We start from the raw sequence: 17459 nt of genomic DNA on the forward strand, positions 1-17459 counted from the left end.
CTGTACAATGAAATTATAACTCCTTTAGACTTGTATTCAATATTTCTATAGATACAACCTAAAATCCTATTTGTCCCTTACTAGAATGGTGCCTGGGATGGAGTAGTTGCCATATGACGAGAGGCTGAAATCTCTCAAATTGTTTTCTCTTGAAAAAAGAAGAGTTAGGGAGATCTGACTGAGGTGTTTAAGATTGTAAAGGGAATTGATAGTGTTTATGCATCATCTTTTTATATTTAACAATGAGAACAGTAGGACTAGGGGACACAAATATAAATTTTGGCAAGGTAGTAGTCATCTTCAGCTAAGACAAGTTTATTTTTCTAACAAGGTAGTTGGCCTTTGGAATGGGTTGCCTTTAAATGTTGTAGAGACAGCAAATTTTAGTGAGTTTAAGAAAAAGCTTGATAAGTATATGAATAAAAAGGGCTGGGTTTAAAATTTTTCTAAATTATTTTAAATTAGTTTAGAGGTTGGAACATTCGAGATGGGCCAATAGATCCCATGTTGTCTCAGAACGTTATGTTATGTTAACAGGGGTGAAGTAGTGGTAAAATACGCAAGAACGCCCCCCCCCCCAAAAAAAAAACGCAAAATGCAAAATTGAAAATTTGTATGTATCTCTTCATGGACCAAATGAACTTCCATACCAAATTTGGTGAAGATCTATTTACAAGGGTTGAAGTTTTGGTAAAAAAGCCCATAAAAACCCGCAAAACGTAAAACTGAAAATGTGTATGTTCCTCCGCATGGTCCTAATGAACCTCCATACCAATTTTGATGAAGATCCATCCACACCCTGCAAAGTGGTTACATGAACATACAAAAGACAGTACGATTATATTTATATAGATTTTATGTTTGTTTGAATTTAAGCACAAACTACACAATGGGCTATCTTTGCTCTGCCCAACACAGGTATCGAAACCCGGATTTTAGCGTTGTAAGTCCGCAGACATGCCGCTGTGCCACTGGGAGTCAAAGATTTTATGACAAAACCGCACATTTTTTATTTCGATATATTCAAATTTTCAAAATAATTTGCTGTCTATGATGTTTTTATGTTTAAAGAAAACAAAATAGTATAATAAATTTAATTAGCCTCTTTGATGTTGATTCTATGTTTATAACCTTACGATAAATTTGATTAAGGCAGATTGTACGATTCTTTATTAGCTTGAATATATATATATTAAATGCTAACTTTTCTACTCGCCATCTTGATGTAGAAGCATGTCGGCTTGTATTGCTTACATGAGGCGTATGTCAGGGATACTGAAAATAGACAACTTGAAACTAGAATTTTATTATTTTGGGATATAACATACTTGTGAGTAGTTTGGTAATAAAAATTTTTTAATTTTATATACGATGTTATTTCTTGTCTTGTAAGTGAACTAAAGTAACTATAATATGATGGATAAACTGAATTTGAATCAATGAATGTTAAAAAGCCGTTAGCCTAAAATAATGAGAAAACTTAACAGTAACTGAGTAAGTGTAACAAACAGTGTTGTTTGAAACGCTCGCTGATACAGTACAATAACGTTACTATGTGTAAATTGCAGTATAACAACACAGTGTCACTAACAATTAATATGATTACTATAACTGATAGTGATATGCAGTAGCGTAATATCCGTTGTTAATAATATTAATAGCACTCATTAGCAAAACTTTAGTCCTTCGTTATTCACTGTGTGTGATCGACAGTTGAGTAATACTAGTAATGGTAGCCAGTGTATAAATAATGTTAATTTTTGTACTGGTATAACTATAATTTCAGACTTCCAAAGTTGTTGTTATTACAATTTATATTAATAAAAATATAATAATTGATATTATTATAATGGGTTAAATTTGACTTTGATAAGCATTAATGTAGGGCGAAGGAAATATAGGTAAAGCTTCATTAGTTGAATCACAATTGCTTTTAAGTAGTATTAGTAATTAACTTGGATGGGAGTTATAAGCTAAGATCTGTTAGTATTATATTTGGTAATAATTAATGTATTTTCCATGAAACATGAAGGGTAAGAGGTGATGTTACTGAAGTTTTCAAGATTATCCAGGGATTAGAGAGGTTATAAGCCTCTGATATCTGTGCTATATTCTGTACAGGGTGAGAGGACACAAGTTTAATACTGGGAAGATAGGTTAGGTTCCAGTTAATAGTTTTATTTTTCTAGTTGGGTGATTAACTTATAGAATGAGTTGCCATTAATAGTAGTGGAGTCTATAGCCTTACAAGTTACAGGAGTTATGAGAATATATTTAATAATTCTTTGAAAAATAAAGGATGGGTATAAATTTTTACTTTTCTCAAGGGTAGGTATGTAAAGACAGCCTTGAAGGACTAAATGGTCTCTTGTTATCCTTATGTTGTCTATTTAATTTTCAATAAAACACTACTCCAAGTAACGTTTTAAGAACTCTTTTTTTTTTTTTTTTCATATATTCAACCCTTAACTGAAAGTATGATTAATACTGCTCTGTGAGTTTCCTCCCTGCAACTTTTCACAAGATAACTAAAATTAGTTCTTTGTTAGCAATAAATGTTTTTAGATTTAATTTGGTGAGATTGGTAATGGTTATTATTGATATGTAAATAATTCTGTGCAACAAATTCACACAGATCCTAGAAAAACACAGTACAATGTTTATTATCTGGCAAGAAAACTTGTGATGATACTAGGTGACTTCTTTGCATAGACTTAAATGATTCATGAGATTGAACTTGAAGTATTATAAAAAAATTAGGAAGACTCACTTTTAAATTCTGCATTAAACTGACTTTATCGCAATTTTAGAAATTTTATTAAAAATATATTTCATTGATAATAATAAAGATACAAAATTAATGTCATTATTAAAATGGAAAGAAGTACCATTAAGGAACTATTAAGGAAGTGACTTTGGAAAAAATGTTATAAAATAAGGTACTGTTATTTTGTTAGTTATAGCGAGGGTCTATTTGACAACATGTTTCATTTTGGTATGATATGAAGCTGTTATTGACTTATTTCTTTAAAAAAAGATTTTTATAAGAGACCCAATTGTAATGAAACTTTGTGAACTCCATATCAAGTGTGAACTGTGGAAGGAGTTTTGTGGACAGATGGACATTAGCCATATTAAAATTGTAGAAACCTGAGAAATTGGTAAATCAAACAAGCTTAAAGATTATTGTACTATGCAGTGTTTAAGCCGCATGTGATAACAGCCATATTTTTGTTTTCCATTTTCAGGTTTCCTATCTAGCTAGAGCTAATTGTTATTAAACAGTTGTTGTTTATATGTAAATAGGTTAACAACTTAACAGTAATAATATATTGTTCTGGTATTAATCCATGTCATGTCATTTATGACATAGAATTAATAAGCAGAGTATTTAAGCATTAAACTTTTTTCATTCGAACAATAAATATTAACTTGCTGTATCTTTTTTTATTAAATCAATCTTTCCCTAAATAAGTTAACATTAGTTATGTTTGCAACTTGTAATAAGTAAGTAATATATCAACTCTTTAAAGCCAGGTGGCAAGTATACTGTCAGTCGATGCTACTATAGCATGCAGTCTACAAAGATATTTACACTATAGCATGTGGTCTACACAGATACTATCATCATCACCATTTTAACTTTCATTTATTTGCAATTAGTGCTATTTATTATAAATAATGCTTTTAAACTAATAAAGTAAAAATACTATTACATAATGTTTTTGGGGCAGATATAATCAGAATAAAATAAATTCCAACAATCAAAACTAACACAATTATATCCTAAGTTTAAGGTACTCTTTTGGAACACACAACTTATTAAATTATTAGTATTTGCTGAACGAAAACATGGATAGATATAAATTATTTAGCAAGTAATTATATTTTAGTGAATCATTAAAACAGTGATGATGATAGTGTCTGTGTAGACCGCACGCTGTAATAGCACCTGTCAGTCTGACCTTTCATTAACAAAAACCATTAACTCATAAAAGCCATCACCATATTTGAAACACAGATACTTAAAATACATTTAATGCTAACTATGGGACCTTTTAAAATATAAATTAAGATATTTTTGGTTAATTTATGATTAGTAATACATTAAACACCATTACATAACATACCTATTTACTGAACTGTTACTCATGGGCTGACAGTCAGGTTTCATACATCTACTCTTATAGGCCTAAATAATGTCTTGTGCTAGGCTTCTTTATTGAAATAAACTGTATATCAAAAAATTATGTAAAGCATTAAAACTAATATATATATATATATATATATAGAGAGAGAGAGAGAGTATAGTATTATTTTACTCTGTTTTATATATAAACTTATTTTTGTCCTACTTTTACTAATTTATGGCTACTTGTTCAAAAAAAGACAATGTCACAATTTCTACCTTTGTTTGAGAGTGAAATACAAAGCTAGCATTCATGCTGGCTTCAAAATACAAAATGCTTTAGTTTTTGTAAACAGAAAATTAACTAGCAAAACAATTACATTGATAAATTAAATAACTTTGGAGGGAAACTTAAGTTAATTGACCACCTTTCTGTGACAAATAGCAGAAAACTATTACTGACTTATAAGAAAAGTTGCATAACCTTGAGATGCCATGAAATATGGAAAGAAATGTTACTACTTTACCATCTAGTGTAACTACTTCAGGAGGAAAAGGAGCTTTGTGGGAAATAGATTTTGAGAAAGAGAATAATCCCAGTTTTTAGACAACGTATGTATGATTTTATAAGCTTGAAGTTGAAACTTGTAAAACCAAATTTAGATAGTTGAAATTTACAGTTCTTGATATCACCAACTTCAGAAAATTCACTGTTTTCAAACTACTTGAACTAAAAATAAGCCTCAAACAAGTTCAGAGTTTATAAATTTGTAGGTTAGTTTCATCTACTGACAAGTTATATCTGCACAGGTGGGAAATTAACAATTTACCCCATCTCAAAAATTACAGCAGGAGGCACAGATAGAAAATTAGAGCTAGTAGTTTCAACTATTTTAAAACTACTTTAAACAAAGCTAATGGTACTGAAACTTACATCAAAAGAAAATTTAAAATCTAATTTTCAGTTATAGTTGTATTTTGGAGGTAGTATAAAGGGATAGTTCACAATTTTTCAAATCTGGATGTTGTCATTTTGCCCCTATAAAAACCCAAGATACAAGGCTGGAAAGGATTAAGTTAAAGCTACACTGCTGTTTATACAAACAAGATAAACATGAACAGTAGGCATCACTGTATCTAGTTATGTAGCCAGTGGCCACTTGGTCACACCATCAAAATCATGAGTGATGTACAAACAGAATGCATGTATACCATCATGCATATTCATGCTAGTTTGTATTTTGATTAGTTGAAATAACAAAAAAATAGTAATAATTGAAAACAATAACTTTTATTAGTTGATTATTTTCATGAGTTGTGACATTAATTGATATAGCTTAACAATCTTGGATTAATTAAAAGTAAGAGAAATCCTGATGGTAATATCTTAATTACTTGGATTGTTGGAATAATCAATTTTGATTAGTGGACTATTTTATCATGGCATTAAGCAATATGATCCCAATTTCAATTATATCAGACAACACTAATTGACATAATCAATGCTCATAGATAATCAAGTTAGTTGACTAACTCTGAAATCTTTTCTTATAAAAACAGAAGAGAATATATAAAAGCTCAGACATCTTATAACCCTGTGCAAAAACTTTGCCACCAACATCCTTTAAAAGTCCAATTACATTTAAAATTTTGCTTGTCTTTAAGTTACTTAACAAATTCTTGCTGTTTTAGTGTTATCAACTATTTCTCATAACATTTAAGGGTAACAAGGACTGTTGATCTGTTGAGGCTGTTCCATCCATTAAACTAAGAAAAAACACCTCAAAGCCAGTCCTTATAATTTACATTTTCATCAAGCCTTTTCTTAAACTTCCTTAAATTTACTGTATTTACCACATTTGAAGGCAACCCATTCCAAAGGCCAACCACCTTGTTAGAAACTATAAAACTCTTGTTTGAAGATGGCTCCTACTCTTCCTAAATGTGTCTAAAAATTAAAATCTCCTATAATTATTACATTAGTATTCTTGTTTGGAACAACCCTGATATAATTGACATCATCTATGGTCAGTCGGACTATAACCAGTGCTTGAAGTGGGGTGGGATGAAGCAGGATGTCATTCCACTTCTTTTCAGGAGGGCCCCAAACTGTAAGCTTCTCAAATGGGAAAAGTTCAAAATATGGTGCAATAAAATAAATAAATATATATATATATATTTCAAACATCATAGAAGAGTGAGGCAATAATTAGAGAAAATAATACATGGATGGAGCAAACGGACCCTCTTGCTGTGGGTTTGGTCAGTGTGGGTGAGTTTGTAACCAAAAAGTAACCACTAGAATTTCCATACTATAACTCATAACCTTATACATTTGCTTATACTTAATTTTATTGTTTTATTGCCCCTTGAACTATGTCTAACTAATAATCCTGCCACACAAGTTGTAAATCACTCAGTGAATATGCAACTCACATTACTGTACTGAATTATGTAATACACAAGCTGCTCATGAGTACACCTCATGAATAGTTTTTATTATATTACCTAATCTAACCTATTAAGTTTCAGATATTTTAATTTTAGTTACTTTATAATAATAAATAAAGAATACACATGAAATACAGTATTCAGCTTTAAAATTACACAAACCATCCCACTTTCTCTTTTCCCCCACTTCAAGCACTGGTTAGTTAAACACTTTCCACCCTTGAAACCTGTGATTGTATCTATTCTTGGAAGCTGTGATTGTAACTCGTATAGATTCAAACTCATGATTACCATTTTTTATATCTTTAATCCCAGTAGGCTGTAGTTCATCACTTATATAAATAGTTACCCCATCCCTTGTTAAAAGCCTATCACTATTAGCTTATGGCATGGAATTTCAAAATAGTTTCTGTTATATCATAGCCTTCCATTTTAACTAGAGCCCTAAATTTATCCATATTGTTATTAATACTGAACCTGCCTCTATAGCTGTTATTTTATTTGACATCATGCACCCTTGTAAACCCAGCTCTGATTCTCACCCTTCCCCAGAGCAACCATTACCTTAACTCAGTCCATTTATTGTTGTGCTTCATTGCTTTCTTTCCCTAGTCTGCTATTTCCCCCCCTCTTAAGAGTGCATTCTTCCTTAAACATACCTTTAACTTATTCTCAAGCAAGCAAATTCTGCAAGTGTAGTACTGAAGATTTCTGAGCTTCCTGAAAGCAACAGTCAGGTCCAAAATTCTCAAATGTAACCCAATCCCAGTTCCTGTCATATCCTGTAAATTTCTCCTCACTTATCCCTAAACTACCTCTAAACAAACTGACATGTTACTAGTCTTTATTCAGTATTACCAACCTATCCACCCAATAATTTTATACTGAACTAAGATTAAGCTATTTCACAGTTTATAATTATATTGTAGATAAATCTTACACTAAAATCCATTAACTGATATTGTACACCATGTCTCAAGTTATACATAACTAATTAGTAGTTTAAACAATTTGTTGATGTATTAAATTTTCTGCAACTACCTTAATAGAAACAGTAATTTCAACTATTAGGATAAAAATGTTTTATTTCTCACTTATCTAACTCTTTGGGATAATTTTTTATTTTCATCTGATATTTAAGGTGAATAGACTGATACATTCTGCATGCTTAATATGGAACATTAACTGCTTTTACCCTTTTTGCGAAATTGGTTTGCTTGATTTCTGTTTTAGCATCATGGATGACAGTGATTTTGGAATGCTGTTGGTTGTACTTTCTAATGAAACTTTTGAATTGGAAAGTTTCAGACAGTAAGTGAAAAAATGCTTCCTCATCAAAATACTAATTCTTACCATGTCAACCCATATTTAGTTATACTTTCATTCAAGATTACATTTATTGTATTTGCCATCATCATAATTGTAGTTTTTTCTTTGTTTCTAATATTAGAATACTGAGAATTTGCAGCACCTGTAGGCTATCACTATGTTGGAACTGATTGTTGAGTAGACCAGACTGATAAGAAAAACTTGTAACAGGATAGGAAAATGTAATGGTTTCATCAAATCAAATTACCATTCTGTTCAGTGTCACAAAATTAAGCCAGTTTCAACTATTATTGTTTCTGTCATATCCTAGTTGGCTTGATGAGCTCTGGTATTGGGCAAAAGGCCTCATTGGCACTGAACATAGAAAATAATGTAGTTGACATGTTGTTACATTTTTTACTTTCGTTCATATGTTCTATAATATGTAATTGGATTATTCGTGGTATTTATTTAATTGATATAAGTAATACACAATTTAAACAACAATTATTTGTTATTGCAAAAAACAAAGGTACTTTACTGTATGTTTCAGCCACATTGTTTGGGCTGTTATCAGACTGCCCAAATATTACAGGCAAATTTTGTTTTTCCGAAATCTTGAACAATATGTTGGTCAAAATTTTGGCCTCTAATTTACATAAATTTGAAGAGACTTTTGAATTCCTCCATGAAAGCATTTATTTTGAATTTTATATAATATTTGTACAGTTGCTTGAAGATATATGAAATTACCCTTATTAAAATCAAGGCCTTCAATAGATGCACAATCATAAATGTGAAAGACTACATAAAGTCTGGAGTGGTTGGTTTGATAAGTATGGGGTGATCTTGATAGATTGAATGGCCTTTTATAACTACTCATATTTCACTGATGAAATACATATCTGTTTTCTTTCTGTGGTGTATATACACTACTCTTTTTTGAAACTTCAATGACAACATTATTTTTATATCAAACATTGCTAGATCTAGGCAAAGATATAAAAAATTACATTATAAAGATAAGCCTAAGAAAAACTATTAGATATGAAGTTAATGTTAAAAAGTATATTTGTGATTGCATTTTTTTGTAAATGTTAATTATAACAGCATAAAATGATTGATTTAATGAGGTGAATCAATTTTATGTTTTCTTTCATAGTGGCCTGTAAACTGAATAATTGTGAATCCATGGAATGATAAAATGGAGTTTCAGGTATGTTTGATTATTATGTAAATTTTTTCATGCCTTGGGGCTCAATTGATAGTGGTCTGTCTTAACCTTTTCCAGCCCAGTGGCAATGTATTATTATTTCTACATTTACAATAATTAATATTAATAATGTATAAATATTACCATATCTGAAATGCACATTTCAAACATAAAGCATGAAAACCATTGAATTTTTTAGGACCTGAATTTTTCAATATTACAATTTATAATGAAATAATAATCACTATTTGACATAATTCTATCAAGTTACACAATAGACCAGTAACCACAGAAAGGAAAGCCAGGATTCACGTATACTTATCAGCAGTAATACAATTACAAGCATAATGACATGATGTGCTAGCTCATTTTGTTGAAATTTTTAAGAAAATATCTTGGGTATCATTAAAACTAAAATAAATAAATCATGTTCATCTTACTATATCTTATTCATAAAAATTATCTCTATCCCTTATAAAAAATTATGTACTGCTATATCAAAAAGTCACCCACCTCACTATTAATCTGTAAGACTTCTTAGTTTGAAATTACCAGTGAGAATTTTTGTAAAGCAAAAACCAACTGACAAAGTAATTAAAAGTAAATTTACATGGGAACCAGTGAAATTTAGTTATCGCACTTTCATAGCAGACAAAAAGTACAATACATTGATATATTAAGGTTATTTGAAGATTTAGAAATTTATAATCCATATAAGGGAGTGATGGAGCTGTACAACAAGTACATTTTGAGAGAAAGTAAATATAATCTAATTTTTTTGTAACTGTGTTAGCTTTCTAAGCTTGGAAATTGTGAAAAAAATTGCAGTAAGTTGAAGTTTATATTTTTTGATAGCACTTTCTTAAACAGTTCACTGTTTTCAAATTATTTGATGTAGAAATAAGCAACAAAGGTTACATTTTTGCTTATTTGATTTGTATGTTGACATATATGCAGTATGGTTTATATATGCAGACAGGAAATTTAAGTATTTCTACTCCTCAAATAAAAAGTTGTAGTTGGGGTTAGGAGGGAATAACAGTTCAAATTTGGTTTTATTACTTTATCCAATACAGTTGTTAATAAAATTTATGTCAAAACAAAATTCTAAATGTGAATATTTTAGTTATAGTTTTATTTTAGGGGAATGATTAGGCATATCTTAAAACTTAATGATGCCATTTGCTTTTGTTACAGAAAAACAAAACATAAAATACAAGACTTCAGCATGTAAAAAATGTCTTGATAACCAGTTGATTGGCTATACCAAACATTTTAAGAATAATTCTCAGTGGCTAAGTTTTAGAGACTGATACATTAGGTATATTATAGAACATATAAAAATGATGAGTATTAATTGAAAGCATAACTAAAGTCTTTACAAAAGATTTTTATAGGTACATTTGTCTTGCCATGGACTGCTGCGTTATTTATACTTTCAAGAAATGCATGTATTCACTTACTCAATTTTTGAAGCTTATTATTGTGTTTGCATACTTTCATGTGCCTATTTTGACCCAAGGCTTATATATATTTAACTCTTTATTTTACTGTGCATCAAAGGAATAATTCTTTCTAATCCATTTGTCACTTTGACATCACTGTCTAGCTAATCTATAAAGAAAGAAGAATGTTAAACTAGTACTTTAAAACATGTATTGGTTCACAGTAATATGTAATTATCATCAATAAAGTAAAGCTCCAGAGAGTATAACTAACTGTAGTGTGGAATGTTGATGATTCATTTGACTCTAAATATTAATAGTGCTCTGGTAACAGTTTTAAATTTTTCTTGATGAGAGAAGTTTAACTAGATGTATTCAGTATCTTGTGCATTGTTGCATTTGGAATTTCTGTTATACATATATTTAAGCTTCAAGAATCCTTACAGGTGTTTGTGATATATTTTGACATATTATTTTAGGACTTGGAGTTTCTGGATCTATCCAACATACCTGAAAATGAAGCAAAACAGATCCATCTTCTGCTTCATCCTCCTGATGGTACATACAATGTAGAGGTAAATAATTTTTATTATATAATGTGCAAAAACAAAAGGTGGAAATCCTGTTACCTTTATTTAAAAGTTAATCCTTTATTTTAAAAACTAATTAAATATATATAATTCATCACAGTTAACTTTAAACTTTTGTTTCATACTGCTGTATTTAGACAGGTGAAATGCTTGATATTCAGTGAATCACAATAAAAAAAAGTTTCACTTATACATATTTATTTCAAGTTGACTGACTCAGAGTGGTACCTAAAAAAAATAAAGCAATCACTAAGCCTAAGATTTATCCTTTTGAGATTCAGAAATCTAATTTTTAAATTTTATATTACTTCTTGGGTTTTAACAGTTCATTTATATTGAAATATATTTTTAACTCCACAAGCTACTGAATAGTGCTAAAAGCAAGTTGTATAGCAAACTTGTTTTTTATGTTCTGGTGAATAATTTTGGAAAGTAATCACCCTAGCACCTTATTCACTAATAATTTAAGATTTGCACCTTTTTTTTTTAAGTATAAGCTACATCATTATTTTCTTTTTACAAGATGTATTTAATTTCTGAGAAGTACACAGTAGTTTATTCTGTAATTTTTAGATATTTCACATATTTTAACATAGTTAAAATAGCAGAAATGTTAAATTTAATCATTAAAAATTAAATTTTTGGTACTGTTAACATTGTTGTTATGAATGGTTTTAAGTATGTAATTTAGTTTGATAATTTTCCTTTCTTCAGCTACCATGGGTTAAACATGCAACTACCATATCTCCAAGAGAAATACACAGTTCAGGTACACACTTTCTGTAAAATTCATTTAGAAAGTTTTAAGATAGGAGTTAAGAAGAAATGATTCAACTTGAGTGTTTACAGTGAGGTTTAATTTTTTCTGTAATTTTAAAATTCATTTAAAAAGTAAATATGTTATTAAACTTTAGAGCCAAGAGTGTACTTGAATGTGTAAATCTTGTTTTGAAGATGACTGCTATTGAAATATGGCATTTATATTTAAAAAAAACTATGAGGATTAACTTTTGTCTCTTAATTTTTTTCATTTATCTAATGTTTATCATTTGGTTAAAACCATTACAGTACAGCTTCAAAAAATAAAAGATCACAACATTGATGAGGCGACACTACCAACCATAGCCCCTCTTAACCCACCACCAGCTGTTCTGAGTAATCCTCCAGTTGTTCCTCCACACTTTGTCTCTTCAAGTGGAGCTACAGCTTTGCCTCATCTAGCTGGAAGTCAGGCTTTTCCTTTCATACCTCGCTCTTATCCTCTGCTTCCTCATCGTTTTCCACATTCAAGCCCATCTGTCTTTACTGGTAGTGTTTCTCAGCAAGAAGTGACAGTTGTTCATCAGAGCTCACTCCCACCTGCTTTTCCTTCTCATGCTACTAATAGAGAATATATTTCTGTTTCAAATGAAGACTCTGAAAACATCATAAATGTCCAGAAAAAAGGGGATGTTACTGCTAACAATCAGGTTTTACAAAATGACAAAAAAAATAGTTCTGATTACTGTAGCTCTGTTGATGAGGCAAAAACACAACGATCGGGTCATCAAGGAATAAATAAGGAAGAATCTTTACCTACAGGAATACCAAGTGTGGTTCCAGTGCCTTTTACTGTGCCCCCTAACAGTTTTCCTGTCACTACTGGCACCATACCTGTGGCAGCAGCTGCTACAAGATACCCACCGGGTATAGCTCCTGTTCACTATCAACCTCAGGGGCCTTCTGCACCAGTGTTATATGCAGTTCCATTTATATCTTCTGCTTACCCTGGGTTTATTCACCCTCAAACATCTCCAGTTATTAGTGAACATCATGGACAAGAGGATGGGCATACTAGTGATAAAAATGGTGCAAGGATGAGTTCAACTGTTCAGTCTGTTGCTGGAGAACATCATGAATTGTATGTTACCCCAACTTGTAATTCAAATGATTCGAAACTTACAATGACGTGTGTTACTTATTCTCAACAGTCCCAAACTAATACCTATCAAACCATACATTCAGGTGAAGTGCAGAAAAGTCAAATTATTCCAGAATTCAAACTTGAATTTTCTTCTGACAGTAACAATGAAGTTCAAAAAACTTCATCAGCAACAATGATACCTGAGAATTCAAATGCCAATGAAATGATTAGTAAACAACCATTTCTTTATAAACAAACATCTAACGATGAATATTTATGTTCAGGTCACCCTCACATTACACCTGTGGACAAAGATAATTCCTCAGAGAAACATAGTGAATCTAGTGATGTTTCTTCAGATTGTTTAGTGACAGGAGCACAAACTAAGATACCAATAATTGTAAAAAGGGACTGCTCAAGCAGCGAACCTGTTTTATCACCTACTCAAGTAGACACTAACAGTGATTTAGCTGGAAAAGTTAAAAATACTAATGTTTGGCAGCGTAGATCAGGAGCAGACTTGTTTAAAGATCAGCACTTAAGTCAGACTCTTCCTCAGGAAAGTGATAAAATCTCATTTCCTACAGTTTCTTCTACTAAAGTCCCAGAAATAGTAGAAAATGAAGAGTTGGAAGATGGAAAAGAATATAAGATTGTGAAAGCTGAGGAAGATTTATTAGCTGTGAAGCTAGTTAGTAAGTGTATATTTTCATGTTTTCTGAAATTTTCTCATGTTAGGCCTACTTTTGCATGTGGACACGCAGTGCTTGTGGATTAGAATATTAAGTATCATGAAAAATTTAATTTATTTTTCGTTTAAGTTTTCTTATTGAGCTTAATAATTTTCTGATTTTTTTACATTTTATTCACATTTATAACAAGTTGCTTATGATAATTGATAAGGGTCAAGCCTGATGAACAAAGCACATTTTTATTTGTAGGTGAAGTGTGTAATTCAATATAAATAATGGTCATTAATTTTTTTAAAAGGCTGCACTGAGTTGTATGTAAATTTAGATTAATTTTAAAAGTGTTATGAAATTTGTATGTACAAGTTAAATCTGTTATATCCTTAGTCTCTATTTTAATGTATGGCCCACATAGATTTTTTTTTTAGTTTGAGTTACACATATTTACTCTACAGTGAAGGGTGAAATAAAGTTAAAAGATACAAAAATAAATCTAAATTAACCTTCTTTTTTGTTCCTTTGAAGAATGACTGCATATTATAAGAGACAATTTTATATTATTTATTCTTGCAGCCAAAGTCAATAGGATTTTCAAATCTAGGTTCATTTAGTTTTATTCTTAACAGCTGCAGTTAGACTCTTTCAGAGCATGCTGAAAGCCATTTATCATAGTCGAACAGCTGTGTGTAAACAAAATTGTTTACAAGCACCAAATGATCAAATTACAAACATGCCCTTGCGGACATGCAGTGCTTGTGGGTTAGAATATTAATTATCATCAAAAATTTAATTTTTTTTTTCATTTAAGTTTTCTTATTGAGCTTAATAATTTTCAGATTTTTGCACTTTATTTACTTTTATAACAATAAATAGAAAATATACTTAAAATACAAATTTAGTACTTGTGTCTAATTCGGGCATTTTTTGAATGTGGGTGGACGAAGCACTTTTTTTATAATGATGTTGGTAGTTTGAGATATTAATTTTAATTTCAACTGTTTTTAGAACACACAGTATTATCATACATCCAAAATAGAATGTTCTAAAAGTAAGCTACAAATAGGTTGAAAAAACTCCATGAGCCTGCTTGGAATTAAACAGTAATGATCACACACAACCAATCTGAAATCAACTGTCTACAGTTGCATTTCAAAAAGAAATAATCTTCAGCAGATTCTAGTAGGGACAAAATTCTCTGTTAGTTATAAATGTATGTAGAAAAGAAGGTATGGTTAAATTCATTCAGGGACTCTGGTGGGTGTCATGAATTTATTTATATCTCAGTAACTGGAGAATTTAGGAGGTTTAATTTTCGTATTTTGTCATGTCGGTATCTGTAATTTGAGTTTCTGATTGGTTGTTTTTCGTGATAGCCTTGCAGAATAGAGAAAATCTGAAAAAAGACAATCTAAGGGGAATGTGTCATGTGACACAAAATCAAGATTAAAAATTTATATATTTCCTCTTGAAATAAAGAAATTAAAACTTTGAATCATAAATTATTAAAAGGTCTTGACATGTACATTTTCATTCCCCACCCCACCCCCCACTGTACACATAAGGTTAATCAAAATTATGAATAACTTGATTGTCATAAAAATAATCAATGAATGGAAATTAGGATTTTTAAGAATTTCTGTTCTGGGTTATTCCAACTATCCAAATAATTGAAATATTATTGGTATGTTTGTTATTGAGCACAAAGCTGAATAAAGAACAATCTATACTCTGCCCAATTGTAGCCTTAGATGTTTTTCTTTTTACTTCAAGTTTGTTCATCCTTGGAGGGGGGAGTATGATGTTTGATTCACATCGTCACCAAACTTACTTCATCTGTCGGGCATAGCAGAGCTACTAAGGCTTTTGGCCACTGTCATTAATTTTGAACTTTTGACTAGAAGGGAAGGCACCTGTCTTGCAACATCTGCTGCCAAGTTTTTTTTTTGCTTGCATGTTTGAGGAATAACTAATTGAATAATGTAACCTATTAATGGGGCTGTTGATCAATTGATTAGCAAATACAACTAATTGCCTAGCTCTTCTGTAGCGTAAGGCTCAGTTTTGACTAAAATTGCATCATACTGATGTCTAAATGTAAAGTACCATAATGAAGAAATGTATCAGCTTACAATATGCATGAAATGAATATTTATAAACATAAAATGTGTGGTGAAAGTTGCCACTATGGTCTGATTGTTATGAAATTTAAGCACATTTTTCACAAGTGAATATATATTTGTAAATGTAGGAACTTTACATAATATTATAGATTGTTCAGTTATAAAAACTTCCTACGAGTTTTTTTAATAAGATAAAACTTTTATAACTTTCCAAACAGAGTTGGTCAATATGACCATCCTAAAAACCATCAGAATTTCTGTACTCTTAACTTTTAATATGGTTTATGTATTGTCATGAAACTTGGCAAGCTTTCAGTAAACATTACAAGTCCTTTGTACACAAAAAAATTAGATTTTTTAATTAAGTGTTTTTATTAAGTATTTGCTAATGAATATATGGAATCAGAATTTTTACTGTTACGAGTGCAAAATGATTTTCATTTTAAGATTAGAAATACTTTTCTATGTCTGAAAATTTTCAAATTTCATTTGCATAACTTCTAAAACCTCCTAAACAATTATGAGTTTTTTTTGTTTTTTCAGTAAAACTTTATATTTTGTCTGTTATTTTTCCTTCCCAAACTATATGGACTTGGTTGATTTTACCAACTTTGCAACCATTATAAAAAATGTATCTAAATTACCCTTTTTTTTCTTTCTAAAATGACTTCCATTGTAACAGGAAACTACAATTGTTTATTCTAAATATTTTAAAGCTTGTGGCTACATCTGTTTATACTTAATTTTATTGTTTTACAAGCTTAGATACCCATCTTTTGTGGGGTCATGAACTTAAAAATAAATGTGTGGGTGGATGCTATGATAAATAATACAAAAATTCTAACTTTCACACAATTTATTTATAACATAACTTATTATTATAGTATTCATTATTACCTCACCAAAAGTTTTGTATAAGATTTAAAAATTCAGTATGTATATACTTAAAACATGGTATACATTCTGTGATGGTCAGGGTGACTTTTTAGAGGTAGAGGCCAAAGTAGTGGTGGTAGGGATACTTTCTGTTACCTGCTTTAAACATCCAGTTCTTAATTTCATTACACAGTGTTTCACATGATTAACTAGTTGACAGTCATTGGCTGTAAGAAATGCCTTATGGGCCAAAGTTGAAAGGTTGCAGGTTGAAGTAGGAAGTGAATATAACTCAAAAAATGGCTTTTTATGTCAGCCTTATGGTGGCTGTTGGAATAGAAGCTTCAACTGAGTTTATGTATTATTGCAATAGTGGTGGCCATTTATTTTTCATTGCATTCCTCCTTAGAGAATACTAGTACACTCTTTGAGATATTTAAGACATTTGTGTGCTCTCCCCCCACACTGTGTATGTTGTGTTATAGAATTAAATAATTGTTTTGTGTAGAGGATGTAAGCACCATCTATGAATGTAGTTAACATTAACTTACATCGAAGGTAATAAATGCTCAGTAACAGCAATAATGGGGGGGGGGGGTTGTGAACCCCTTATTAATATGCCCCCTTGTTCCAAACTATTATCCAACAAAGTTTGGTTGAGATTGGTTCAGTGATATAGCAGATAGACACACAGATTTTTGTGCTTTATATATATATATATATATATATATATAG

The 17459-nt window shown here is 30.5% G+C and overlaps 1 protein-coding gene across 1 annotated transcript in view; it reads left to right on the plus strand.

Annotated features, from left to right (window-relative positions):
• Positions 1-1208: 1208 nt before the first annotated feature.
• Positions 1209-17459, plus strand: part of LOC106462960 (ubiquitin carboxyl-terminal hydrolase 10-like) — a 60697-nt gene continuing 44446 nt past the window's right edge. The window contains exons 1-5 of the mRNA XM_013922933.2: positions 1209-1330; positions 9051-9104; positions 11026-11121; positions 11851-11905; positions 12205-13734. Coding sequence (XP_013778387.1) covers positions 9093-9104; positions 11026-11121; positions 11851-11905; positions 12205-13734 — 1693 coding nt within the window. The 5' untranslated portion in view covers positions 1209-1330; positions 9051-9092. The remainder of the gene's footprint in view (positions 1331-9050; positions 9105-11025; positions 11122-11850; positions 11906-12204; positions 13735-17459) is intronic.

This window comes from Limulus polyphemus, unplaced genomic scaffold (genome assembly GCF_000517525.1).
Source record: "Limulus polyphemus unplaced genomic scaffold, Limulus_polyphemus-2.1.2 Scaffold49, whole genome shotgun sequence".
Classification (NCBI taxonomy): domain Eukaryota; kingdom Metazoa; phylum Arthropoda; class Merostomata; order Xiphosura; family Limulidae; genus Limulus; species Limulus polyphemus.